Consider the following 27,901-nt stretch of genomic DNA (forward strand, 5'->3'; position numbering starts at 1 on the left):
CTCCTCTTCGCAGGTGTCGGTCTTTCCTGTAGGTGAACATGTTTCTTAGTTTGAACGGCTCGTTATCTCTCAGGTGTGTTTCATTTACTAGTAGGATGTCTATATTGTGGGTCGTTATAAACTGTTCCAGTTCTATTTTCTTGCCTTTTAGGCCATTTGCGTTCCATGTGGCCGCGGTGATTTCTCGTGTTGGTCCGTTTGCCATGCTATTCAAACAGCGAGATTACACCTTGGGCCAGCGCGAGCATCTTTGAGAAGGGGTCGTTGGCGTTTTTGATGTCTTCTGCTGTCTTCTTTACTTTATTCAACGTGTCTGGCTTGAAGAAGGATGACACCAGAGACGTGATCTGCTTGATTGCGTCGCCGACTGTTCCTGTGGTTGGTTGGTCTTGTTGAGTTTGCTGTTCGTCTTGGTTTGGTTGGCGGCCCCAGGCTGCAGCTCGGGTCGTCCGTCGCTGTCGGAGAGGAGGGAAGTTGGTTGCCGTGTTCGCTGGCGCTGGTGGTGGTGGTGGGCCTGCTGTTGTTGTTGGGCGGCTTGGTTGCGTTCCTCTGAGGTTTATTGCTGGTCTGAAAGGTTTCAGAGCTTTCTGGAACTCTGGGCAACCTCTAAAGTTCGCTGGATGGCCTTTCGCTCCGCATAGCACGCAAGTGCATGGTTCCGCCTGAGGCAGTGTGCAGGCTGCTGATGGATGCGGGCCGGCACACTTCACGCACCTTGGCGGGAGCTTGCAGTACTTGGCCGTGTGTCGCAGGCGTTGGCAGTTTTTGCACTGGGGTGGACCATCGCGCGGCTCGTAATTTTCGATTCGCACTTTCGTGTCGAGCATTAGTTTTTCGTTGTATATTTTTTCAGATTTCCTCTCTTTTGGCAACGACACCACGTAGACCGGGATGGGTTCCAGTTTCTTCGTTTCTTCGTTCCTCTGCCTGTACTGGTGTATGTCTTTTACTTCGTATCCTCTGTCCAGGAGCACGTTGACGAGGATTTGCGGTGGCACTGTTTCTGGTATGCCTTTGATGACGACCTTCAGGCATCTGTCCTCCGGCATCTGGTGGGTGAAGTAATGCATGTGATTTTTCTCTAGGAAGGCGTTGGCCTTTTTGTAGTCGTCGATCGAGGTGAAATGGTACCTTATGTGGTCTCCCTTGTATATGGCGCGGAGCTCGCCTTCTATATGCTTCTTAATCTCCGCGTTCAAGCGGAGATAGTCTTTTGTATGGTACACCACCAAGGGGGGCGGTCGTCCTGGTGCCGTTGGTGGTGGCTGGCTCTGCTGGGCGTCTGGTTGGTCGTTGTTCTGGTCCGCGAGTGCGGTGTAGGCGTTGCTGACTGGAACAGCAAACGTGGATGGGTCGGTCTTTGCGCGCTTCGGGTCGTCGTTATCTCCGTTTGCGGTCGCAGGCTGGCTGGGCTTCTTCCGACGCCTCTTGTTAGTGACTAGTTGAAAGCCGGCTCCATCAGCTTGCTCAGAGGATGATGCGTCGATCGGTGGGTCGCAGACCATGTCCGCGTTCACGTCGTCGTATTCGGCCTCCGATAGCTCGGCTGCCGAGTAGTCCGAATCTTCCGAAGATTCTGGTATTTTCACGTTGTCCTCGGAGTCGCTGCCATGTCGTCCGGGTGTCTTCGACTTCTTCGCGGCGTTTGCCCTCCATTCTGCCCTGGCTAGGGCATCGCGCAGCATCTGCCTTTCTTCCATTGTCAGGTGATTAAGAACCTCGGTCGAAAAGAACCGCGGTTCGACGGCTTTTTCTGTATGGTCCATCGCTGGAAGTTCTCGAGCCGTTGGCTCCGTGATGTCTGGTGGTGGGGGGGTGGGAGCCCTGTCCGCGGATTTTGAACTCTCCCCTGCCATGTTCAGAGCCTACACGACGCGGGCTGGTCCCGCCGCAGCAGGGGCCCTGGCCGTGAGTATTCCCTAACGCTATCCACCTCAGGCTAACCCTGGGTTCTGGCCTGTCCCTACTGTCGCCCTAGCACCCTAACTAACACGACAATTTGCGTTGCGTCTCTAAAGAGACACACTCAGAGCGCCTCGGAGCTGGGAGCAGAGCGAGCGACCGCGCGCTACGGCTGCCAGCGCGAGACTGGCCCGGCGCCTTCGCCTTTGCCTTCGCCTTCGCTGCACTGGTGAGGGTGGACCCTCGGCTTGATACGGAAGTTTTAGCGCGGGAGCGCTTCGCCTTCCTCATGGCGGAGTGGTGAGTGGAGTCCTGGCGGATGAGATGGGCGTGACGGTGTGCATGTTCCTTTTTTTTTTTTTTTTTTTTTTTTTTTTTTTTTTTTTTTTTTTTTTTTTTTTTTTTTTTGCGAAAGATGAAAGGATAGTCAGAGGTATAGTTAGAGAAGCGGAAAACGAACGGCCGAAATGGCTGGCCGGAGGGGAGAATGACTCACGCTGACGGATGATGATGAAGACCTCGCACTGCAGGGCTATCCGTAGTACTGGCGATACTCGGCGGGGAGACGGCCCGTCAGATGGATTTCCGAGATTTCGGCCAATAGTTGCCATTCTTTGTTCGAGAAGATGGGATATTTGTCAATGAGGAGTAACTCCTTCTTGGTCAAGAAATTGAGCCACCTGAGCTGAAACTGGGTAAAGCGATTAGGGTGATGGGGGAGGGGAGGCCGAACACGTGACAGAGAATAGGGGTACGGGTGGTCAAAGAAGGGGTAAGACCCGTCCTGGAGCGATGACACTAGGCCCCGAAGGAAAGGCTGCATCTCGTGTGCAGAGGGAAAGCGGGGTTGCCGCAACCTCTGGAGGATGGACTGCTCTACCTGGGAGGAGTCGGTTGTTGCCACGGCACGCTGACCTGCTGACGTCGGAACTGAGTGGGACGACGGAGGCGGCACATCGGTGTCCATAGGCGCAACCACTTGCGCCGCGGCAGGGGACGGAGCGGCGGTCGGCCGTGCGGCCGCATCAACCCCCAATGGCCGTCGCACGGGCGGGGCGGCGGCGGGAACCGCCGACGTCTTCTTGGGGCGCTGCAACCTCTCGATGAGCGGCTGCTCCACAGGGGAGGAGTCGGTCAGTGTCGCAGCATGGGGGCCGGCAGGCGTCGTAACTGAGTGGGACGGCTGCGGCGGCACATCTTCGGTGTCCATAGGCGCAACCACTTGCGTCGCGGCAGGGGACGGGTCGGCAGGTGCCTGCGTGGCCGCATCGACCCCCGCCGGCCGGGGCACAGGGGGGGCGGCGGCGGAAACCGCCGACGTCTTCTTGACGGCTCGCAGCTCATCGCGCAGCTGCTGGAGCTGGCGATGGACGGCCGTGAGCTCTTCTTTCAGCGCGGCCCGTTCGGCCGCAAAGGCGGCTTGGAAGCCGGCCATAGCGTGGTCGGTGGCGGCTTCAAGACGGCGCGGCTCGCACCCCGCGCCGGAGCGGGGGGGCGGGGCGGCCGACGTGGTCGTGGACGCCGCCGCAGGACGTGGTGCGGCGGACAGACGGCGAAACTCCCGAAGGTAGCCGCAGCTACGCGAATTTGCGGCGTGTGACCCGCCACAGTTCACGCACCTGCTGGCCGAACCACGAGGCTTCGTACAGCGGCGAGTGTCGTGAGCCGCCGCGCACTTCAAGCACGCGACGGCGTTCGTGCACTCCCGCGCGGCATGCCCCAGTTGCTGGCAATTGTAGCACTGGAGGCCCATCCGATGCTGCTGCGTTCGCCTGCGCCGTGGCGGACGTGGGCGGCGGCCGGTGAACCCCAACGCGTGGAGGAGAACTTCCAGTGCGGCGGCAAACTGCTGTACAGCCATAGCGTGACGTGCGCGGTGACAGTAGCAATGTGTCGCAGCGAGTCGAGCAGCGAATACTAACTCGGTATACTGGCCCGGCGCACGCGCCAGCCCCCCTATATAGACTCTGGCCCGCCCTCCCCCCACCACGCGCAACCGAGGGCATATAAGCGCACCACGGTGGCTGGCGCGCGCATCACATTGCTACTGTCACCGCGCACGTCACGCTATGGCTGTACAGCAGTTTGCCGCCGCACTCGAAGTTCTCCTCCACGCGTTGGGGTTCACCGGCCGCCGCCCACGTCCGCCACGGCGCAGGCGAACGCAGCAGCATCGGATGGGCCTCCAGTGCTACAATTGCCAGCAACTGGGGCATGCCGCGCGGGAGTGCACGAACGCCGTCGCGTGCTTGAAGTGCGCGGCGGCTCACGACACTCGCCGCTGTACGAAGCCTCGAGGTTCCGCCAGCAGGTGCGTGAACTGTGGCGGGTCGCACGCCGCAAATTCGCGTAGCTGCGGCTACCTTCGGGAGTTTCGCCGTCTGTCCGCCGCACCACGTCCTGCGGCGGCGTCCACGACCACGTCGGCCGCCCCGCCCCCCCGCTCCGGCGTGGGGTGCGAGCCGCGCCGTCTTGAAGCCGCCACCGACCACGCTATGGCCGGCTTCCAAGCCGCCTTTGCGGCCGAACGGGCCGCGCTGAAAGAAGAGCTCACGGCCGTCCATCGCCAGCTCCAGCAGCTGCGCGATGAGCTGCGAGCCGTCAAGAAGATGTCGGCGGTTTCCGCCGCCACCCCCCCCGTGCCTCGGCCGGCGGGGGTCGATGCGGCCACGCAGGCAACCGCCGCCCCGTCCCCTGCCGCGACGCAAGTGGTTGCGCCTATGGACACCGATGACGTGCCGCCGCCGCCGTCCCACTCTGTTACGACGCCTGCCGACCACCGTGCTGTGCCAATGAACGACTCCTCCCCTGTGGAGCAGTCGCTCGTCAAGAGGTTGCAGCGCCACACGAAGACGTCGGCGGTTCCTGCCGCCGCCCCCGCCGTGAGCCGTCCGGTGAGGGTCGACGCGACCACGCCAACATCCGCCGCTCCCCCTCCCGCAGCAATGCAGGAGGTGGCGCCCATGGAAACGGAGGATGTGCCGCCAGCGCTGCCCCCCTCCGGGGTGGCAGCCGCAAGGAAGGGCGCCCAGCCGCCTCCTGACTCCACGCTCGTCGGGAAGCCAGCGCAGAAGAGGAGGATTGGCCTCCCATTCCCCGACAGGTATAATGTTCAGGTCATCCTGAAGGACTTAGCCGCGGCTCTGAAGAACGGGTCCTACCTCTATACCGACCAACCCTACCCCTTCACCCCGCCAGACCAACCCATACCACCACTGCCCCATCGACCGCTCCACCTTCGCACGTACAAGTACCGCTGCGTATTTTCGGAAGTGATCAATAAGAAGGAACTGACCTTGATAAACTCCCACCCCATCTTCACGCCTTCCCAGTGGGACGATCTAGTGGACGTTATAGACTTGTTCGTGAAGGAAGAGTTCCGGTCTGGTAGGAGGAAGCCGACCCCTGAAGCCCTGGAAGCCATTGCAGAAATCGAACGTAACCAGCGACGGTTCCAGTAATGTAATGCGAGGCCATCACCAGTGTAGCGGGACCCCTGCAAACCCCACCGGCCCGTCATTTCGGCCGTTCGTTTTCCACTTCTCTTACTATCTCTCTCACTATCCTTTCATCTTTCTTTTATTTAAAAAAAAAAAAAAAAAAAAAAAAAAAAAAAAAAAAAAAAAAAAAAAAACCAGCACAAGTCAAGCAGAAGAAACACCCGCCATGTTATCCCGTAGCATCACCCCGCCATTTCAGAAGGAGAAGCGCGTAAGCGCTAGAACTTCGTTTCCGGAAGAGGGTCCATCCCTCAGCAATGTGCGAAGTGGCAAGTGGCAAGTGGCGCGCGCATTCCGCTGCCGGACTCGCTGCGACGCAGATCGTCTCAGCGCACGCAACGCCATGGCTGTGAAGCAGATTGCCGCCGCATTAGAAGTCCTGATCAAGGCGTTGGGCTTCACCGGCGGCCGCCAACGGCAGTCAAGGCGTAGAAGAACGCAGCGGGACGAGACGATGCTCCAGTGCTACAACTGCCAGCAGCTGGGGCACACCGCGCGCGGGTGTAAGAACGCCGTCGCGTGCTTAAAGTGCGCGGCAGCTCACGACACCCGCAGCTGCACGAAACCTCGTGAGGTGGCATGCAGCTGCGCGAACTGCGGCGGTCCACACGCCGCCAACTCGCGTAGCTGCGGCTACCTCCGCGAATCACGCCGTCCACTCGCCGCACCACGCCCTGCGGTGACGCCAAGCGCCTCGACGGCCGCCCCGCCCCCCCGCTCCGGCGTGGGGTGCGATCCGCGCCGACGTGAGGCTACCACCGACGAAGTTCTGGCCGGCTTCCAAGCCGCCTTCGCGGCCGAAAGGGCCGCACTGAAGGACGAGCTCGCAGCTGTGCATCGCCAGGTCCAGCAGCTGAGCGACGAGCTGCGGGCTGTCAAGAAGAAGTCGCCAGTTCCCGCCGCCATCCCCGCCGTGAGACGTCCGATGGGGGTCGACGCGGCCACACAAACTACCGCTGCCCCTCCTGCAGCAATGCTGGAGGTCGCGCCCATGGAAACAGAGGAAGTGTCGCCTGGGCGGCCCCCCTCCCAGGGGGCAGCCACAAGCAAGGGTGCAACCGCGCCTCCTGACTGCTCTCAAGCCGAGCAACCAAAGAAGAAGAGGAAGGTGCGGCTTCCATTCCCAAGAATCGACGATGTGCAGGAAATCCTCAAGTACACTGCCTCGTCACTGAAGAGCGGGTCGTACCCCAAATCACACCTCCCATACCCCTACTCCCCACCCGGCCAGCCTAAGCCACCCCTCCCCCATCAACCGCTTGACCTACAGTCATATAGATGGCGTACCATACTAGCGGAAGCAGCCACGGACGAAGAGTTAGCCATCATCAACTCAAACCCAATATTCACGCCGTCCCAATGGGACAACCTGGTTGACGTCATAGAATCATGGGTGTGGGAGGAGGCCCGGTCGGGTAGGAGACAGAAGAAGCTTCCTGGTGACATATATGTCAGGAAAAGTATGAAATCACAGCTCCAAGTCCAGAAATGATCACACCCAGGCAACCATAGGCGTAGCGGAGACCCACCATAACCACCGGCCAGTCATTTAGGCCGTTCGTCTTCCATTCCTCTAACTGTCCCTCTTTCTATTCTTTCATCTTTTTTTCATTTAAAAAAAAAAAAAAAAAAAAAAAAAAAAAAAAAAATAAGCAAGCACAAAGCCAGAAGTCAAGCAGAACCACACGTCAAGTATTTCCCTACCGAAAACGTCATGCCAGAAGGAGAAGCGCCTCGTGCGCTAGCACTTCACTTCCAGTCGAGGATTCTCCCTCATTCAAATGTGCAGGTCGGTCGGCTGGCGCGCGCCCGTGTCGTCAAGGCAGCACCCGACGCAGCACCTCGCCTCCACGCCGCTCCGCTACCGCTACCGCTATGGCCCGCACAAAGCAAACGGCCCGCAAGTCCACCGGCGGAAAGGCGCCGCGCAAACAGCTCGCCACCAAGGCGGCGAGGAAGAGCGCGCCCGCCACCGGCGGCGTCAAGAAGCCCCACCGCTACAGGCCGGGCACCGTCGCCCTGCGAGAAATCAGGCGCTACCAGAAGAGCACAGAGCTGCTCATCCGCAAGCTGCCATTCCAGCGCCTAGTGCGCGAGATCGCCCAGGACTTCAAGACCGACCTGCGCTTCCAGAGCTCCGCGGTCATGGCCCTGCAGGAGGCCAGCGAGGCCTACCTCGTCGGCCTCTTCGAAGACACCAACCTGTGCGCAATCCACGCCAAGCGCGTCACCATCATGCCCAAGGACATCCAGCTCGCGCGCCGCATCCGCGGCGAGCGCGCCTAAACACCGCGCCAGCCGCTGGGCACCGCCCACGCACGCAACAAACAAAACGGCCCTTTTCAGGGCCACTAACATCACTCCGTCGCGAGCAAACTTTGTCGGTCGCCTCTCGCCCCACAACCACAGAACGAAAGACAAAACACCACTTCCACTTCCCGTCCGTCCGCCACAGCCGCTCTCCTCTGCCAGCTTGCTGGCGCGCGCAACAATCAACATCATCCCTCCCCGGCGCGGCGCTCAAAGCGCACAATACCCATCGGCCGACGCCGTCAACCACACGGCCGGCCGACGCTTCGTTTCGAAAAGAAAAAAAAAAAAAAACAAAAACAAACAAAAAGCCAGGCACGTCCAACGCCACCGACCCTTTCCACATCTCAACGTCCCCCGCCCCCGTTGCAAGAACAAACACACACACACAAAAGACAAGACACATCCGAGAAGACGGCAGGCAGGCAAACCAAAGTATTCAAACAACATGACACAAAACCAACCGTCGGCCGGCCGCGACCAAAAAAAAAAACGGCGACAATCAACCGCAACGACAAAACCGCTACCGCCGCCCGCACCCGCCACCGACCCCCCCGCAATCCAACCACCACGGCACGCAAACAGTGTCCACACACGGGCATACAGGAAACGCCAGACGACACAACCACACCGCAACACAAACACGACAATCAAAACCTTCCCGACGTGCTTTGATGGCCCTGAGAAGGGCCGTTTTGGGCCGCGCGTCTGTTGCGCGCCACTAGACGACGGGGACGGGGGGTGCGGACGACGGAGTCAACCGCCAACCCTTCCTTTCCCATTCCTCTCTTCTTCTCCTCTACTTCTTCTTCTTGGGCGAAGCCTTCGCCTTAGACGGCGTCGTCGCCTTCTTCGGGCGCGGCGCCTTCGGCTTCTTCGTCGGAACCTTGGCGGCCTTCTTCGCCTTCGACGGCGACTTGGCCTTGGCCGGCTTGGCAGCAGCCGCCTTCTTCGCACCGGCGGGAGCGGCCGACGCCGCAGACGCCTTCTTGGCGGCGCCCGCCTTCCGACCAGTCGCCGCCTTCACGCCACCAGCCTTCTTTGCGCCGGCCGCACGGGCGCCCTTCTTCTCCTTGCTGGCCGGAGCGGCGCGCTTCTTCTTGGCACCGCCGGCCCGAGCCTTGCCGCCCTCAGCCGCCCCGCCGCCGGCGCCGGCAAGCTTGAAAGAGCCGGACGCGCCCTTCCCCTTCGTCTGCACCAGCTCGCCCGCCACCACGGCCGACTTGAGGTACTTCTTGATAAACGGCGCCAGCTTCTCCGCGTCCAGCTTGTAGTGCGCGGCAATGTACTTCTTGATCGCCTGCAGCGACGATCCGCCGCGCTCCTTCAGACTCTTGATGGCGGCCGTCACCATCTCAGAGGTGCGCGGGTGCGCAGGCTTGGCGCGCGGCTTCTTCGCAGACGACGCAGACTTTGCCTTCTTCGTAGTGCCGGTGGCGGCGGGTGCCGCAGCAGTCTCGTTCGTAGCCGCCTGATCTGCCATTTCGACGACGCGCGTTAACACACAACACAGCGAGCAGCGAGAGCGAGAGGAGACACGCAGCGAGCGGAGCGCACAGCAGAGGAATAGCCGCCTCGCGCCACAGGCCCAGCCAGTGTCGCGGGCGGGCGCGGACGGCCGAGAGAGCGGCCGCCACTCTGCGCGCCGCCGCGCCGCGCCTCCCGCGCTTGCTACCGCCCAACGTCCGACAGCCTGTGCGGAGCAGCCCCACACCTGCGCCACAACCACCCGCGCCTTTCAAACCACCGAGGATGGGGCTACACACAGCCACACCACAGCCGCCAACCAGTCGCCACGGCAGCGCCGCAAACCACGGCCAAACTGCAGCCACCGCGCGCTACAGCCTGGGTCGGCCCGCCGAGAATCGCCGCCCACGCCCAAATGCCGCCCCCACAGCCCCAGCCGGCGACCGGCCACAATGGCCAAACCTTCGGCAAAAGCCCCACACCGTCGCCGCGGCAGCCCGGCCAGCGCGGCCGGCGCCACAGCCACACAAGCGGAGGCGTGCGGCGATGACGGCCGTGCAAACGCACCTCCGCCGCCCCATCGCCCTCCCACCGTTTCCCGATCGGCCCGCAGCCGTCGGGCCACGTCCTCCTCCTCTCGCCCGCCAACATTCACAGCCCTTTCGTTCGTTTCCCAACAATTTCAATTGTGCCCGCCGCAAAAAACGGGCGCCGCCTGCAAAGCAACATGCTCCGCCGGAGCGCCCCTCGCCGCTTACGAGCCAACCCCTCGCCCGAGGCAAACCCGAAATCCGCAACTACAGACCAACCCAATCTGCCGTCAGCACACACGACAGCCAACATCACGCGTTACGAGTTAGACATTAGGTTCACACGTCTCGGTTAGGTTCGGTGGACGTGGGTTAGGTTAAGGGCACTTGGGTTAGGTTACGCATTCAAAACACACGTCAGGCGTCAGAGGTTACGTTAGGTTAGGTTAGGTTAAGGCCACTTGGGTTAGGTTAAGCGTCAAACTTAGGTTAAGCATTCAAACACACGTCGGGCGTCAGAGGTTAGGTTAGGTTAGGTTAGGTTAAGGCCACTTGGGTTAGGTTAAGCCTCAAAACTTAGGTTAAGCATTCAAACACACGTCGGGCGTCAGGTGGCCGCAGCAGCCGCACCTACCTACCCACCCACCTCACGGCCGGACAGCTTGGCTTACTTGGCGCTGAGGCTGACCTCACCGCACCTCACCTCACCTCGCGCTACGCAACGCTACAGGTTCGGTTCGGTTCGCTCAGCTTAGGCTTAGAGCTTAAGCGCCGAGGTCGGATTACGACGTTGGTTCACCTTCGGGCGCCACACTTTGGGTGTAAAGGTCGCGTCGGGTCGTCGGCACGCCGCAAAAACAAAAGCGAAGCCACAGACAACGCCGACAAACGGGCAGCACGGCCACGACCAGATACCGAGCGCGAACGAGACACACGGACCACCCACCGGCCAAAGGGCACCAAACAACAAACCAGAGAGCACCACGTGTCGACCAGAGCAACCCGCCGCTCACGCGACGTGGCTGGCTGGCACCGAAGGGCCGCCGCAACTGCGCTTTCCGCGCCGGGCCGGATGCACGTGCGGCAACACCACCACCGCACACAGCCGCTGTTCAACGTCAACCAACAACACGCCGCGGTCGCAGCCTCAACGCCAGCACACGTTTGCACCACCATTCACACGCACCGCACAAACAGCTGTCGCCGACAACACAAACACACCGCAACGACGCCGCCGCCTCTACTTGTGCCGGCCACCCACCCCACCGACGGCGCACCTGTCGCCGGCCGGCAGTCGACACGGGAAACGCACACCGCCACTTCCGCGCGCACGCCACCAACCAGTCGTCGTCTCCAAAACAACAAACAAACATAGGGCAGGCAACAAATCGCCTCGCACGAACCGTCCACAAAACTATCAAAGCACAGCCTCTGGCTAACGGCCACGACGCAGCGGCACGCTGCTCCTTTCCCCGCCCCACTCGATTCACGAAGGCACGCGACACCGCCAACGACGGCCTCGCTTCCCGCAACCGACACCTTTCCGCCACTACGCACAGCCGCACCCGACGCCCGTGGCAACGACACAACTACTGCACTATCCACCGCCGCCTCCCCCTTCCCGTCGTACACACACACACAGCCAGCCAGCCAGCCAAAACCACACCAACGACCCAAACATGCACGTGCAACGGCACACCCCAACCAGTCAACGTCGACAACCACACGCACGGCTCGAAACCGGCGCCCTTCCACGTTGCCATCAAGCTACACACAAGACACAAGGGACCAACAACAGCAAGCCTGCCCGCCCGCCCGCCCGCCCCACTCTCACGCCGCAAAAAAGCACACCGAAACCGCCAAACGCACATTCCCATCGCACCGACACCGACCGGCTCGCTACCACCACACCTCTCGGCAGCCGTTTCGCAAACATGACACGGCGCGACATGACATCACGACCAACTCAACTCTCCTCTCCCGACGCCTTCGGCCGGAGCACAACGCCGCCAATTCGCCACACACACACAGTCACACAGTCGACAGGCGCCCGCCCGCCCTCCCTCCCTGCACGACGCCGCGCAGCAAAGGCGCCCGCAAACACATACCTCTCCTCTCTCTCGGCCGCCCGACGCGCCAACCGCCACACCGCCAGCCACTCGCAATTGTGCACTGCCGCCAGCCACACGTCCAACACGCCGCGCCGCCTCCGGCCACCCGCCAGGGGGCGCTCACGTCCGCGACAACAGCGCGGCCCGCCGGGCCAAACCGAACCGAGCCGCCCGCCGCTGCTCTGCACATCTTCCTGCGCGCATCAACAAAACGAGGCAAGCGAGCACACCCCGTCACAACGCCACATCACGCAAATGCCGTGCCGACCTCTTGTGTCTACCGCCTAAATTGCACTCACTCACCAGCCGCCCCTTCTTCTTCCTACCTATCTATCTATCTATCTATCTATCTATCTATCTGTGCGTCTGTGTCGGTCCGCGCGTGACGCCTCTCAACATCCGCCGTCGCCGTCCCCGTCCCCGTTTCCGCCCCAATGCCATCGTCGCGCCGCCTCCTCCTCCGCCCCTGTCCGGCCCGCACCACACCATACACCGCTGCTTGTCCCGGCCGTTGCCACCAAAGGCGCCTACCGCAAACGCGCCACGCCGCAGCCCCCGTGCGTGCATCTCCGTGCCGACGCTGCCTCTCTGCCCTCCCGCACGCACTCGACCGACCGACCGACATGCACTGCGTCGACGGCCTCGACAACACAGTCTCTGGCTCCGCACTGCGTCTTCCGGTACGCGCGCTGAAACACGTATGTACTCATTACCAGCGATGGCGAGGCACGACACAATCTCTGACCAGAGCGTTTCTTATCGTCGCTAGTCTGCGCCACACGACACTAGTAGCACGTAGCGGGTCGGCAGGAACAGTTGTCATCTATATGTGGCGGGTCGGGAGAGGTAGTAGTCAGTCGACAGTATCAGCGAGTGGACGGTTGTACTGAGCGGGCGGCGGCGTGCTCTTCTCGCGACTCTGGTCTCCGTTCGGGACGATGCATATTGTTATTACAGGTAAGGTAATGAAGCTGCATTGCGCAAATCTAATACTGTATGTCAATTGTAACTATTTTCTTCACAACAAAATGCCCCAATAATACTTTGTTTCCAAACAAACTTTTTTAAAGTACAACCATTCATTTCCATTTAAAGAATATTTCCTACGCATTTCCTCCAACAATCAAAATTAAATGTGAGCCGGCATTCATTGCACGACGCTGTGTACAGGTATCGACAGTTAAGAGCACATATAGATGCAGTTTGTTTTTTTTCTCTTTTGTCTCTTTTTTGTTTTTGTTTTGTTTTTTTTTTTGACGTAACGATCTTTTGCTCTTCTTATTCTAATTTGTACGTACGCTGTTTGTTTAGATTTTTATATTGGTCATGCCACGTAGCGCTCCGCGTGAAAATCACTGCCTGTGCTGTGTGCAGTCTGTGGCTAGTTTGCATTGTTGTCATGAACTGCTATAGCTGGATGTGAACAGCGCGTAGCGTTGCGCAGTTAGGGGTGAGCCGCCAGCACTGGTGCATGTGCGGACAGAGATGGCGGACTTTTCAAATTACATATATTATGACTGGTGATGATATTAAGGGTAAATACATTGTTTGTTGTTCTCTATTAAACATCTTTACTTTGCTAACTATCCCTATCGGTAGTTAGTGCCCTCCGTGGTTTGGAATCTCTTATTTTAGCTGGCAGCAGTGGTGCTCGCTGTATTGCAGTAGTTCGAGTAATGAAGATTTTTGTGAGGTAAGTGATTTCCGACAGGTGTACTTTAATGTTACTCAGGGCCATTCTTTTGCAGGGATCTTTGATAGTCAGATTGCGTTGCGCTCAAAATATTGTGTGTCAGTTTAAGCACAGTTTTGTATACATTGTTGTTCAAAGGGAGACGTTTCAGAATACACAGGGCCGAAGGTCAGCCAGCGCTGCCCTTACAACGTTTAGCGGGTTTTCAATTATGTCTGTTGAGATGTTCATGGTTCATTATTTCCATTCATCATATTATCGCGAGTTTCTCATCAATCTTCGTTCGTTCATTTTCTAGGGACGTTAACAACATTCTGGCACACTTTTATCATCATTCACTCACTCACTCACTCACTTACTTACGACTATTTGTGCGGGGAGGTTACACTTGGGTCCATTTCCATTTCCATTTCCATTTCCATTCAATGTTGATAGACCTTTCTTTTTTTTGTTTTTTTTTTTTTTTGTTGTTGTTGTTTTGTTGCTGGCAGGTTACAAAAGGCCTCACTTTATGTTGGTTGCAGCAGCGTTTTTCTCCTTCTTCTAGTGTTTTCCCCGCCCCTCCCGCATCCGTCGGTCTCACCACGTTCACTGACAGCCGCGTCTGCGGCTACACCACAACGGCCCCCTCCCGGCAACCCATTCGTTTTCTCTTCTTTTGCACAAAAACAACGCCGCACGCGCCAGCCGAGCGCAGCGCAAGCCACCCACACCGCGCCCCTCCCCGTCTTTATAGCCTCCGCGTCTTGTTTTCTTCGTTTGCCCCCTCCCATCTCCCGAATGCCATGCCATGCCAGCAGCGTTACGCGTGCCCCTCCCCTGTCCACACACTACCGCGAAACGAACAGCCTTTCCGGGCCACATGCAGGGCACGCCCACCGCCATTCCCGGACGCAATTCTCAAAACAACACACACACACACACACACACACACACAATGGCTTTGCACACGAACATAGACGGCACGGGCACTGTCGTACATTCTTCCTCAGAACCATCTCAACGAACGTTACGTTACGTTACACACACATCCGGGAAAGCAAAGCAACGCAACGCACAATTCAGCCGTCAAAGGTAACGTTCACCACGGCAGACACTTGCCGCCGCGCCGTTACACGCATTTCAGTGCGGCTACAATACACCTCCGACACGGCAACGTTCCGTTGCTCTACACTGCGTTTCTCCGTTTTGTTTGGTTTTTTTTCCGTTTTCTCTCTCTCTCTCTCTCTCTCTCTCTCTCTCTCTCTATATTTTTGTTTTTTTTTTTTTTTTTCCCCTCTGTCCTTTCCTCCACCATTCTCTCCTCACGTTCTGCCCAGACATTCGACCGATCAGAGGTTCGTTCACCTTTCGGTAACCGTTCTCAGCGCGACGGTGTACCAACGGTATGACGGTATGACGGGTGTTCAAGACGTCCGGTGTACCGCGCCGATCGACAGTTTCCCAGAGGCGACGGATCGGACCACATCACCGACATACACACAAACACGTGTACGCACATTCGCCAAAGCGACCGTCGTCTTCTAGCGTCGCGCTTACTCTACTGTACTGCACTGGACACGCGAGCATGCATCTTCAATGACGACGTCGGTGTGCGTGCGTCGTACGCACACAAGCAGACACAGTCAGTCAGACACGACTATCGAAATCAGAGTCGGGGGAAAGGTACATATCATCGTGCGTGTCGCCCGTACAATGCAATACACAGTGGTGTCTCAATGCGCGTTCACATTCAAACGTCACTCACACGCCTCCACGCTCCATTTACAGACACATTTCACCCTCGCCATATATGGCGTGCAAACCGACCCGCAAACGGCCGTCGTTACACACTGACATTCCCAACAATCGCGTTTCGTTTCCACCCGTCACGTAACTAACCGGCACCTCCATCCAAAGGGCACATCACCGATCGCACTTCCCCACCCCCCTCGCAGACAACGAGTTGTGCGCACGTGCCTCCATTCCACGTCACACCGTGGCCGTACCCCGCAACACGCGACGCGCCCCCTAAACAATCAAATTATTCATCGCATCGGCCACCCCACCCCGTCGCGTCGCAACCAAAGCGGTAGCTATTGCCGCCGTCCACCCACTCACACACAAAACAAAACAAAAACAACAACAATTCCGCCCTTCCCGCAAAGGCCATTTGGTGGCCCTGAAAAGGGCCGTTTTGCCGCTCTCGCAACGGAGGATCTCCTTCCATTCCAGAGCCACCTCCTTACTTGGAGCTCGTGTACTTGGTCACCGCCTTCGTGCCCTCGCTCACGGCGTGCTTGGCCAGCTCGCCAGGCAGCAACAGCCGCACAGCGGTCTGGATCTCGCGGGACGTGATGGTCGAGCGCTTGTTGTAGTGCGCCAGGCGAGACGCCTCGGCCGCGATGCGCTCGAAAATGTCGTTCACGAAGCTGTTCATGATGCTCATCGCCTTCGACGAGATGCCCGTGTCAGGGTGCACCTGCTTCAGCACCTTGTAGATGTAGATGGCATAGCTCTCCTTCCTCTTGCGCTTCTTCTTCTTGTCGCCCTTCGAAATGTTCTTCTGCGCCTTGCCAGCCTTCTTGGCGGCCTTCCCGCTAGTCTTGGGCGGCATCGCAAACAAACAAGAACGTACGGCAGCAACACCAGCAGCAAGCGCTCCGCTCTAGTCAGCGTCTCCCCACACAGTGGCACCCAGCGCGCCCCGCCGCCGCACCTTTACCAGCTCGCCCCGTTGCGGCCGCCGACCAATGGGCCGCGAGCGCAACCGGCCGCCGCACCCGAGAGCATAAAGGACCCCCACCCCTGGCGGCGCCGCCACAGTAAGAACACAGGTCTTCGCATCTACCAAATATTCCCGTGCACTTACCGGTGACCCACCCGACCCGCCGAACCACCTACCACCACCACCACACACCAGTAATCAGGTTCCTCAAGCTGACGGAAGTCCTAGGGAAGTCAGTCCACCACGCCATCCACAAACCAGTCCGCGAGAAGCAGTCGAGTCTGCTGCAATCCAGCAACTCGCGTCGTCCATCCGACTGCTACAGGCACAGATGACCCAGCTAGTGGGCATTCTAGCAACATTGACGCAGCTCCCCGCCGACCTCAGATCGGCAGCACAGCAGTCGCCTGTAGCAGCGACAGCCACAGGAAAAATTGTCCCCCACCATGGATAGGAGACCTAATATACAAGGTCTCAAAATATGCGCGTTTAACGCAGACAACCTTACTCGCCAACCCACGGAGTTTAGAGAATTCATACAGGAAGAAAAAGTTGACATATGCCTAGTGGGAGAAACATTCCTCAAACCAGGACTAAGAGTTTCTGTACCAAACTACATTTGTTACAGAAACGACCGACCCACTCACGGAGGCGGGGTAGCGGTATATGTCAAAAAAGGTATCAGACACCATCAAATATACCCCCCCAATACAGCAGAAATAGAAACAGCGGCAATCGAAGTGGCTACAGTAACTGGCCCCCTAACAGTCGTTGCAGTGTATCGCCCCCCTTCCCAAAGACTAGAAGAGGACGACATAGCTGCACTAAGTCGCATTAGAGGCAAACTACTAATAGCAGGGGACCTAAACGCCAAGCACGCGGACTGGAACTCGAGACGCCGAAATCAAGCTGGTCAACAACTGCAACGACTCGCGCGCACACACCAGTTACAAATATGGGGCCCAGAGGAACCGACACACTTCCCAAAGAACGGAGGAAGACCGGACGTCCTCGACATAGCCATCACAAAGAATCTGGTGGGCTTTGTATCCGCGACATCGGTAAACAGAATGTCGTCGGACCACAATCCCGTGATTTTCGAGGTCGACATGGGAGAATGGCTCTCTATCCCACAACGGCATGCGACATACAAGCGCATCAATAAGGAGCAATTCAGCAATGCAGTAGCAGCTGAACTTGCCCAGACCCCGCCTCCAACTGCAGAGACAGCAGAACAGGCACTAGACGACCTCACAAGAGCGATCCTACAAGCTGCTGAGGGAGCCACACCGCCTCCTGCGGGGCCCCCCCGCTCCAGGCAACTCCCCCCGCACTTGCTTGCGCAAATACGGCACAAAAACAGGACCGCCAAAGAGTGGAAGCTCACCAGAAATAGGGATACACGGAGGCTACTCAATAGGCTACAGAGAGAGCTGAAAGCCGATCTCAATGAGTACCGCAACCAACAATGGTCGGCAAGGCTCTCAGCTCTCAAACTAGACGACAATAGTTTATGGCAAGCCACCAAACAGTACACAAAAAGACGCGCAAGAATGCCACCACTCCATGGCGAACGCGGACTGCAGTTCAGCCCCATTGACAAAGCTAACGCACTAGCCGACGTGTTCGAAAAACAGTTCAGACCAGCAGAAGTACAGGACAGAGAACACGTCGCAACAGTCCGCAGAGAACTGGCCGTGTTCCTGGAAGCAGACGACGAAGATGACTACACGCCACTCTTCAGTACTGAAGATGTGGCGCGCTGCATCAAGTCCCTGCCCACCAGGAAAACCCCGGGTCACGACCAGGTCACAAATGAATTGCTGAAACTCCTCCCGCCCCTGGCAATCACCCACCTGACCGATATTGTTAATGAACTGACGCGATCACAAAAATTCCCGGCGCAGTGGAAGCATGCAGAAGTCATTGCGATCGCGAAACCAGGAAAAGACCCGGTGTTCCCGCAACATTACAGACCAATTAGTCTACTGCCTACCCTCAGTAAACTTTATGAGCGCCTCCTACTAACCCCCATACAGGACTATATCACAAGAGAGCAGATCCTGCCGAAATTCCAGTTCGGATTTAGGCAAAGACACTCCGCCCCACAGCAAATCATGAGGGTGGTTGAAGCAGCCACGGACAGCTTCAACAGAAAGGGCTACTGCGGGCTTGTCTTATTAGACGTAGCAAAAGCCTTTGACTCAGTCTGGCACACCGGGATACTACACAAGATGTACACCCTAGGCTTCCCAGGAAAGATAGTCAAAATCGTTAAAAACTATCTCTCCGGTAGGACTTTCTCAGTCAAGATCGATGGATCCCTGTCGACCAGGAGAAGAATCAGTGCAGGCGTGCCCCAGGGCTCAGTCCTGGGACCCGTCCTCTACAGTGTCTACACTGCTGACATCCCTACGACTCAGCATGTACACACTGCACAATACGCAGACGACACTGCATTCTTTTCCTGCTCGACAAACAGGAACCTGGTTACAAGGCGTCTGCAAACCGCCCTAAACAGGACGGAAAACTGGGCTAAGCAGTGGCGAATCTCAATAAACTCTGAGAAAACACAAGCCATGCTGCTCACCAGACGCTATGGGAAACGCCGACCCCCAAGAAGACCATACCAGCTGCTGCGATTGCAGGGGCAGAATCTGCCATGGAGAAATTCTGCGAGGTACCTCGGTGTCACACTTGACAGACGCCTGACATGGAAGTGCCACATAGAGGAGCTTCGCAGAAGGGCTCACGCCAGGATGCAGATTCTGTACCCTGTCTTGAACAGCAGCAGTTCCCTCGACCCCGCAACAGGAGTAGCGATCTATCGAAGTCTAATTCGACCGATACTGGAATATGCGTGCCCTGTATGGGGCTACGCAGCCAGATCGACGATAGATCGCTTACAAAAGACCCAAAATAGAGCGTTAAGACGAGCCTTACACGTCCCCAGGCGCTTCCCCGCGGCAGACCTGCATGAAGCCGCAGACATAGAGCCAATCACCACACGATTCCGCGCCCTGGCAGAAGTGTTTTACGCCAAGGCGCGGAACTCAGATAACGACCTAATCAACACCCTTGGGCAATACGAACCCCATAGGGAGAGATATAACAGACCCAAGTCGCTACTCCTGCAGTAGCAGAAAAAGAACAACTAAAGAAAACTCTCAACGAACAGCAACCAACAAAAGCAAAGTAACAAAAAACAACACAAAAGAAAAGAGGAGGAAATGTCCGAAGGTGACAACAACCTCCACCAGCACGCCCTCTAAAGGTAGAGGAATAAAAGAGAGCAGAGGAGAGGCGGCGCCGCCACTCCGCTGCTCGACTCGCTGCGGCTCGCACCGTCGTTCGTCTCGTCTCGTTTTTACACCACAGCGCATCGCCATGTCCGGACGCGGAAAGGGAGGCAAAGTCAAGGGCAAGTCAAAGTCCCGCTCAAGCAGGGCCGGGCTCCAGTTCCCGGTCGGCAGAATCCACCGCCTCCTGCGCAAGGGAAACTACGCCGAGCGCGTCGGCGCCGGGGCGCCCGTCTACCTCGCCGCCGTCATGGAGTACCTCGCGGCTGAGGTGCTCGAGCTGGCCGGAAACGCGGCCCGCGACAACAAGAAGACGCGCATCATCCCGCGCCACCTGCAGCTTGCCATCCGCAACGACGAGGAGCTCAACAAGCTCCTGTCGGGCGTCACCATCGCACAGGGTGGTGTCCTGCCCAACATCCAGGCCGTCCTGCTGCCAAAGAAGACCGAGAAGAAGGCCTAAACAGAGAGGCCAGGCACTCGGCACGCCGCGCTTTGCCGGCTCGCCTCGGCTCACAACAATCGGCCCTTTTCAGGGCCACCACACAAACCTACGTCCAAAGCAAAATTTCAGTCGTCCTCGCCGCGCTTTACTTTACTTTAACTTCACTTCCACAGCCGCCGCCGGCAAGAAGACCGTACCAACTGCTACGATTGCAGGGGGAGATATTCTGCGAGGTACCTCGGTGTCACGCCTGACATCCAAGTGTCACATAGGGGAACTTGGCACAAACGCTCACGCCAGGATGCAGATCCTGTACCCCTGTTCCCTCGACCCCGCAACAGGGGTAGCGATACTGGAAATATGCGCGCCCTGTATGGGGCTATGCAGCCAGATCGACGATGCATCGCCTACAGAAGGGTCCAAAGCAGAGCGCTCTACGACGGGCCTTACACGTCCCCGCGGCAGACCTGCCTAGAACCACCCACAACACGATTCCGCGCCCTGGCAGAAGCGTTCTACGCCACCGCGCGGAATTCAGAAAATGACTATTACGTCTTGACCCTTGGGCAATATGAACAGATGTGCAAGACCCGACCCGAGTCGCTACTCCAGCAGTAGCACAAACAGAACACATAATCACTCTCAACAAACAGCAACGTCCGAAAAAGCACACTACCAAAGATAAGAACAACACACAGAAAAGAGGAGCAAATGTCCACAGGCGACAATAACCTCCACCAACTCCCCCTCTAACGGTAGAGGACTAAAACAGAGAAGAACAAGAAGAGCCGCCGCCATCTTGTCGTCCACAGCCCGTGTGGCCCAACAAACAAACACACACACACACACACACACACACACACACACACACACACACACATTTCTCTTGTTTTGTTTCGTTTGCCTCAAGCACCTCCACGCACGCACAGTCGCCTTCCAAACGACAACGACAGCAATAATCACCACTGTTAAACGAGCGTGTCGACACACCGCCCTCCACTCCCGCGCGCCCCATACAAACGAAACAGCTGATGCGGCCGCCTATGGGCACGCCTTGCCTCGGCAACTCCAACGCCGCCGCAAACACACAGCCAAAACCACGCAAATATTCACCGCCTCTCGCACAACAACAACAACACACAGCCCGGCGTCTCCATCGATCGATAAACAAAACAAACACACAACGCCCTCTCTCGCGCGCACACACACACACACAGCCACAAGACCCGCTTCCTTTCCTTTCTCCCAGTCACGTCACGTCAGTCAAACGCAAACGAAATGAAATGAAGAATGAAAGAAAGAAGGCAGGCAGGCAGGCAGGCAGGCAGGCAGGCAGGCAACACACGCAGCAACAACACAGACTCTTTCGCACTTTTCAATTTCCGAACAGTGTGGTGGCCCTGAAAAGGGCCGTTTTCGTCTCTCCCACGGCCGCGGGAAGGCCATCGCGGCACAGCACACCGGCTGCGACGCGCCTAACCGCCGAAACCGTACAGGGTGCGCCCCTGCCTCTTCAGGGCGTACACCACGTCCATCGCCGTCACAGTCTTGCGCTTGGCGTGCTCAGTGTACGTCACCGCGTCGCGGATCACGTTCTCCAGGAACACCTTCAGCACTCCGCGGGTCTCCTCGTAGATCAGACCAGAGATGCGCTTCACGCCGCCCCTGCGAGCCAGGCGGCGGATCGCGGGCTTCGTGATGCCCTGGATGTTGTCGCGCAACACCTTGCGGTGCCGCTTGGCGCCACCCTTGCCGAGCCCCTTTCCTCCCTTGCCGCGGCCAGTCATCTCTTCTAAATCCTCAAAAAAGCTCAAGGCAAGCAAAACGTCTGCTGCAGCGGCTGGCTCCTCACCCGGCGCTAGCGAGTCGGCTACGGTCTGCGCCCGGCCGCCGCTGCACCTTTTTGTCGAAACTCCTTTTGTGGGTTTCTGCATTTTACGAAGTTTCAGCACGTGGTGTGCTCTTCCTTCCATTTCTTCTTTTTTGTGAGATCTTTAGTGTCCTTGCTTTTGGTTATCCATGTTTTGGTGCTTTAATTTTGAGATTGGTTGCTTCTTCGTCAGCGTGCCTGACGAAGATGGTGTGGCCAGCGCAGATGCGCTCTCCACTCTTCTCGGCTGCCGAGTAGTCGTATTTTCCCGTTCTGCGACGTTTCGGCGGTGGTGTAAAATTTTACAGCCTGCTTTTCAATTCTTCTTCGAAGTCTTTCGACGTTCGCTATCTGGTGGAGTTCCTCAGTTGGGAAGTCCATTGGCAGATGGAGAGCCCATTTCAGTGCTCTGTTCTGCACTGCCTGGATCCGTTGTAAGTTGGTGGGTGCCGTGTTTCCCCATACGACCGCGGCGTATTCCAGCACTGGCCGTATGAGGGCTTTGTAGAGGATCACCCCAAGGTGGTCTGGTAATGAAGATCTCGGATTTAAAATGGGGTACATCATGTGCATGCGCCCCATTGCCTTTTTCCTTGTTTCTTCAATGTGTGGGCGCCACGTTAGACGTTTGTCTAGTGTGACGCCCAGATATTTTGCCGTTGCGCTCCAGGGTACCGGTCTTCCTCTTAGTGTTATCTCCTGGAGGTCAGCCGGCACGTTCCGGTGGGCAACGACTATTGCCTGTGATTTGGCGGCGTTGTACGCCAGCCGCCACTTTGCCGCCCAGTCTTCCAGGTTGTTGGCTGCGGTTTGCAGTCGCCTTTGCAGGAGTTGCGGCTGCATGCTGCGGCAGTACACCGCCGTGTCGTCCGCGTACAGAGCGAGTTGCACCCGATCTGTACGCGGAAGGTCGGCAGTGTACAGCGAGTATAGCACTGGACCCAGGACCGAACCTTGCGGGACTCCGGCGAGTATTCGGCGTTCTGTGGAGATTCCACAGTCTGCCCGTACGTGAAACGTGCGACCCGCGAGGTAACTCTGCAGGAGCTTCACGTGTGGCCCAGGAATCCCCAATGTAAATAGTTTATAAAGGAGACCATTGTGCCACACTGAATCAAATGCACGAGACACGTCGAGCAGAAGCGCGCCGAAGTACTCGCGTCGGTCCAGGGCACAGAATGCTTCCTCTGTCAGCCGCAGTAGTTGCTGTGTCGTGGAGTGTCCCTTTCGGAATCCAAACTGCTCGTCAGGCAGGATGCCTTCCACGTCGATGTGATTTCCGAGCCGCCTCAGGTATATCCTCTCGAAGACCTTCGAGAGTGCTGGCAGCAGGCTGATCGGGCGGTAGTTGTTCGCCCGCCTGTGATCCTTCCCTGGTTTGGGTAGTGCCACGATCTCGGCGTGCTTCCAGCACTCTGGAAATACGCCGGTTTGGATGATGGCGTTGAAGATCCCCGTGAGGTGCCCGATTGCGATGGGCGGCAGTTGCTTGAGGAGCTGGTTCGTGACGAGATCTGGGCCTCCTGCCTTCCTGCCGTTGAGATGGCGTAGCTGGATCTCGACCTCCGCTTCGCACGCGCCAGCCCCCCTATATAGACTCTGGCCCGCCCTCCCCCCACCACGCGCAACCGAGGGCATATAAGCGCACCACGGTGGCTGGCGCGCGCCCGTGTCGTCAAGGCAGCACCCGACGCAGCACCTCGCCTCCACGCCGCTCCGCTACCGCTACCGCTATGGCCCGCACAAAGCAAACGGCCCGCAAGTCCACCGGCGGAAAGGCGCCGCGCAAACAGCTCGCCACCAAGGCGGCGAGGAAGAGCGCGCCCGCCACCGGCGGCGTCAAGAAGCCCCACCGCTACAGGCCGGGCACCGTCGCCCTGCGAGAAATCAGGCGCTACCAGAAGAGCACAGAGCTGCTCATCCGCAAGCTGCCATTCCAGCGCCTAGTGCGCGAGATCGCCCAGGACTTCAAGACCGACCTGCGCTTCCAGAGCTCCGCGGTCATGGCCCTGCAGGAGGCCAGCGAGGCCTACCTCGTCGGCCTCTTCGAAGACACCAACCTGTGCGCAATCCACGCCAAGCGCGTCACCATCATGCCCAAGGACATCCAGCTCGCGCGCCGCATCCGCGGCGAGCGCGCCTAAACACCGCGCCAGCCGCTGGGCACCGCCCACGCACGCAACAAACAAAACGGCCCTTTTCAGGGCCACTAACATCACTCCGTCGCGAGCAAACTTTGTCGGTCGCCTCTCGCCCCACAACCACAGAACGAAAGACAAAACACCACTTCCACTTCCCGTCCGTCCGCCACAGCCGCTCTCCTCTGCCAGCTTGCTGGCGCGCGCAACAATCAACATCATCCCTCCCCGGCGCGGCGCTCAAAGCGCACAATACCCATCGGCCGACGCCGTCAACCACACGGCCGGCCGACGCTTCGTTTCGAAAAGAAAAAAAAAAAAAAAACAAAAACAAACAAAAAGCCAGGCACGTCCAACGCCACCGACCCTTTCCACATCTCAACGTCCCCCGCCCCCGTTGCAAGAACAAACACACACACACAAAAGACAAGACACATCCGAGAAGACGGCAGGCAGGCAAACCAAAGTATTCAAACAACATGACACAAAACCAACCGTCGGCCGGCCGCGACCAAAAAAAAAAACGGCGACAATCAACCGCAACGACAAAACCGCTACCGCCGCCCGCACCCGCCACCGACCCCCCCGCAATCCAACCACCACGGCACGCAAACAGTGTCCACACACGGGCATACAGGAAACGCCAGACGACACAACCACACCGCAACACAAACACGACAATCAAAACCTTCCCGACGTGCTTTGATGGCCCTGAGAAGGGCCGTTTTGGGCCGCGCGTCTGTTGCGCGCCACTAGACGACGGGGACGGGGGGTGCGGACGACGGAGTCAACCGCCAACCCTTCCTTTCCCATTCCTCTCTTCTTCTCCTCTACTTCTTCTTCTTGGGCGAAGCCTTCGCCTTAGACGGCGTCGTCGCCTTCTTCGGGCGCGGCGCCTTCGGCTTCTTCGTCGGAACCTTGGCGGCCTTCTTCGCCTTCGACGGCGACTTGGCCTTGGCCGGCTTGGCAGCAGCCGCCTTCTTCGCACCGGCGGGAGCGGCCGACGCCGCAGACGCCTTCTTGGCGGCGCCCGCCTTCCGACCAGTCGCCGCCTTCACGCCACCAGCCTTCTTTGCGCCGGCCGCACGGGCGCCCTTCTTCTCCTTGCTGGCCGGAGCGGCGCGCTTCTTCTTGGCACCGCCGGCCCGAGCCTTGCCGCCCTCAGCCGCCCCGCCGCCGGCGCCGGCAAGCTTGAAAGAGCCGGACGCGCCCTTCCCCTTCGTCTGCACCAGCTCGCCCGCCACCACGGCCGACTTGAGGTACTTCTTGATAAACGGCGCCAGCTTCTCCGCGTCCAGCTTGTAGTGCGCGGCAATGTACTTCTTGATCGCCTGCAGCGACGATCCGCCGCGCTCCTTCAGACTCTTGATGGCGGCCGTCACCATCTCAGAGGTGCGCGGGTGCGCAGGCTTGGCGCGCGGCTTCTTCGCAGACGACGCAGACTTTGCCTTCTTCGTAGTGCCGGTGGCGGCGGGTGCCGCAGCAGTCTCGTTCGTAGCCGCCTGATCTGCCATTTCGACGACGCGCGTTAACACACAACACAGCGAGCAGCGAGAGCGAGAGGAGACACGCAGCGAGCGGAGCGCACAGCAGAGGAATAGCCGCCTCGCGCCACAGGCCCAGCCAGTGTCGCGGGCGGGCGCGGACGGCCGAGAGAGCGGCCGCCACTCTGCGCGCCGCCGCGCCGCGCCTCCCGCGCTTGCTACCAGTGCCGACTGAGATGTCGCATAGTACGGAGGGGGTGTTAGCGCGCGCGCGAGAAGCGAGCGATCACGTGTCGGCCGGCCGCGGTCCGATGGGGCTTGCCCCGTCGGCCGCCCCGCCATCAGCCGACACACCGATGACGAACCGACCCGCAGCGGGGGGAAGTAATAGTACCCACGCTGCGGAGCTGCCACTGGACGCCGAAATGGATTTCAATTATGATTTGGATGCCGACACCGCCGCAGACGAATGCATTGCGCGTCGTCGTGAAGAAGAGCGGGAGAGACGATCTCGCCCACGCGCTACTGATAGATTATTTGCGCGGGATGAGCCGTCCGCTGACGGATTTCAACAACCTCCGGCCAAGAAACAAGCGCGACCTAGACCGGTCGTCGTGGCTCGAGAGCTACCGGTTTCTAACCGCTACCAGCCGCTACAAGGAACGGGAGCAAACTTATACGACGCCATCGCATCCTTGGCAGCACACCAGCGCGACCGCGATGAACAGCTGCGGCGCCCTGAAGACACCGAACAACACCATGACGCTGACATCGGGGAAACCACCGATCAAGCACCGCCGACTGCAGCCACAAGAAAAGTCCCACCAATCGTCCTCCAATTCAACCAGGACTACAAGAAGCTACGGAACTGGCTGAAAGACAACTGCAAACAGCCATTTACAGTCAAGCAAATCGGGGATGATCTCTTAAAGCTACTACTGTCATCCACGGAGGACTACGTTCTAGTAATGGACGTACTCGGGAAGCAAGGAATCCCGAACTACACTTTCCAGGCAGACAGACCGCCCACCATCAAGGCTCTGATAAAAGGAATACCAAGGCGACTACCACACGAAGACGTGAAAGAGGAATTAGAAGAGATGGGTTACGTCGCCACCAAAGTCGACTACCACCACATGCCGGGGACCAATCAACTTTCGGGCCATCGGGTCGTCATCTTACAGGATACTCCGCAACATCGCAGTATCTTCAACGTCACGCGATTTTACAATTTATCTGTCACGGTAGAAAAACTGCGGAAGACGCGGGGCACAATCCAGTGCTTCCGCTGCCAGGGCTTCGGTCACGTCGCCCGCCTCTGCACGATGCCCATCATGTGCGTCAAATGCGGCGGCGCTCACGACAGCCGCGCCTGCACCCTCCAAGAAGGCAAAACACCTACCTGCGGGCTTTGCGGCGGTCCTCACACAGCTAACTTCCGCTCCTGCCCGAAGCACAAGGAGGACAACAGGAGGAGAAGAGGGCTCCCACCACTGAAGAACAAGAACACTTCTGCAACACAGCGACGGCAACCACCGCCACCACCGCCGCCTCCTGCTGCTGACGGACGCTCCTGGCCTGCTTTACGAAACCGCACCCCGGCCCAGGCACGCCTCACAACGGCCTACGCTGCTGCAGCCTCTGCCCAGCAACCAGCGGATGCACCTACAGTCCCATCACGCATACCCGCCTCACAAAGACCACGCCAACAGCCTCAGACAGCACCGCAGAACGATGCAGACATCGTAAAACTGCTGACGAGCATCGTCACCACGTTGGCTGATGTTACCAAGCAGCTAACACAGCTGCCCACCACCATCGCCGCCGCAGTCGACGCGGCGGTCTCAAGAGCCGTTACGGCAGCTATTGAAGCCTCAAGACCAACTCAGCATGCCTAGAGCAGCAAGGCTTGAAGACCTAAGGATTGTTGCATACAATGCTAACAACCTTACCCAAGACATTACCGAACTACAGCAGTTTCTCCAAGACCACAACGTCGACGTCTGTCTCGTTAATGAGACGTTTCTGAAACCTGGCATTCGAAGCAACATCGCAAACTACCGCTGTTACCGACGAGATCGCCTGACGCACGGAGGGGGCACCGCCATCTTCATTCGCAACACCCTCCAGCACCATGAAGTTCAACCGCCCATCACTCAGCATATCGAAGCTACAGCAGTTCTTCTGGAAACGCACACAGGTCCCATCACATTCATCTCAGTCTACCGGAGCCCACGCCGAATCATCTCTCTCGACGACGCAAGAGCGCTCCTCCGCGCGCCAGGCAAACTCTTTATCGCCGGGGACTTAAATTGTAAACATGCAGCGTGGAACTCGTCGGTCACCAACTGGAGTGGACGAATACTTCTTCAGGCACTTGAAGAAGCTCACGCTCACGCATGCGGCCCTGAAGAGCCCACATGCTATCCCTCGAGAGGCATACCA

General features: G+C 58.3%; 1 protein-coding gene across 1 annotated transcript in view; it reads right to left on the reverse strand.

Annotated features, from left to right (window-relative positions):
* Positions 1 to 206: 206 nt before the first annotated feature.
* The window catches only part of LOC126143073 (uncharacterized), a 56,739-nt gene continuing 29,044 nt past the window's right edge, over positions 207 to 27,901 (reverse strand). Inside the window, exons 3-4 of the mRNA XM_049915295.1 lie at positions 1,132 to 1,865; positions 207 to 567 (exon numbers count right to left, since the gene is read on the reverse strand). Coding sequence (XP_049771252.1) covers positions 207 to 567; positions 1,132 to 1,865 — 1,095 coding nt within the window. The remainder of the gene's footprint in view (positions 568 to 1,131; positions 1,866 to 27,901) is intronic.

This window comes from Schistocerca cancellata, unplaced genomic scaffold (assembly GCF_023864275.1).
Source record: "Schistocerca cancellata isolate TAMUIC-IGC-003103 unplaced genomic scaffold, iqSchCanc2.1 HiC_scaffold_758, whole genome shotgun sequence".
NCBI classification, from domain to species: domain Eukaryota; kingdom Metazoa; phylum Arthropoda; class Insecta; order Orthoptera; family Acrididae; genus Schistocerca; species Schistocerca cancellata.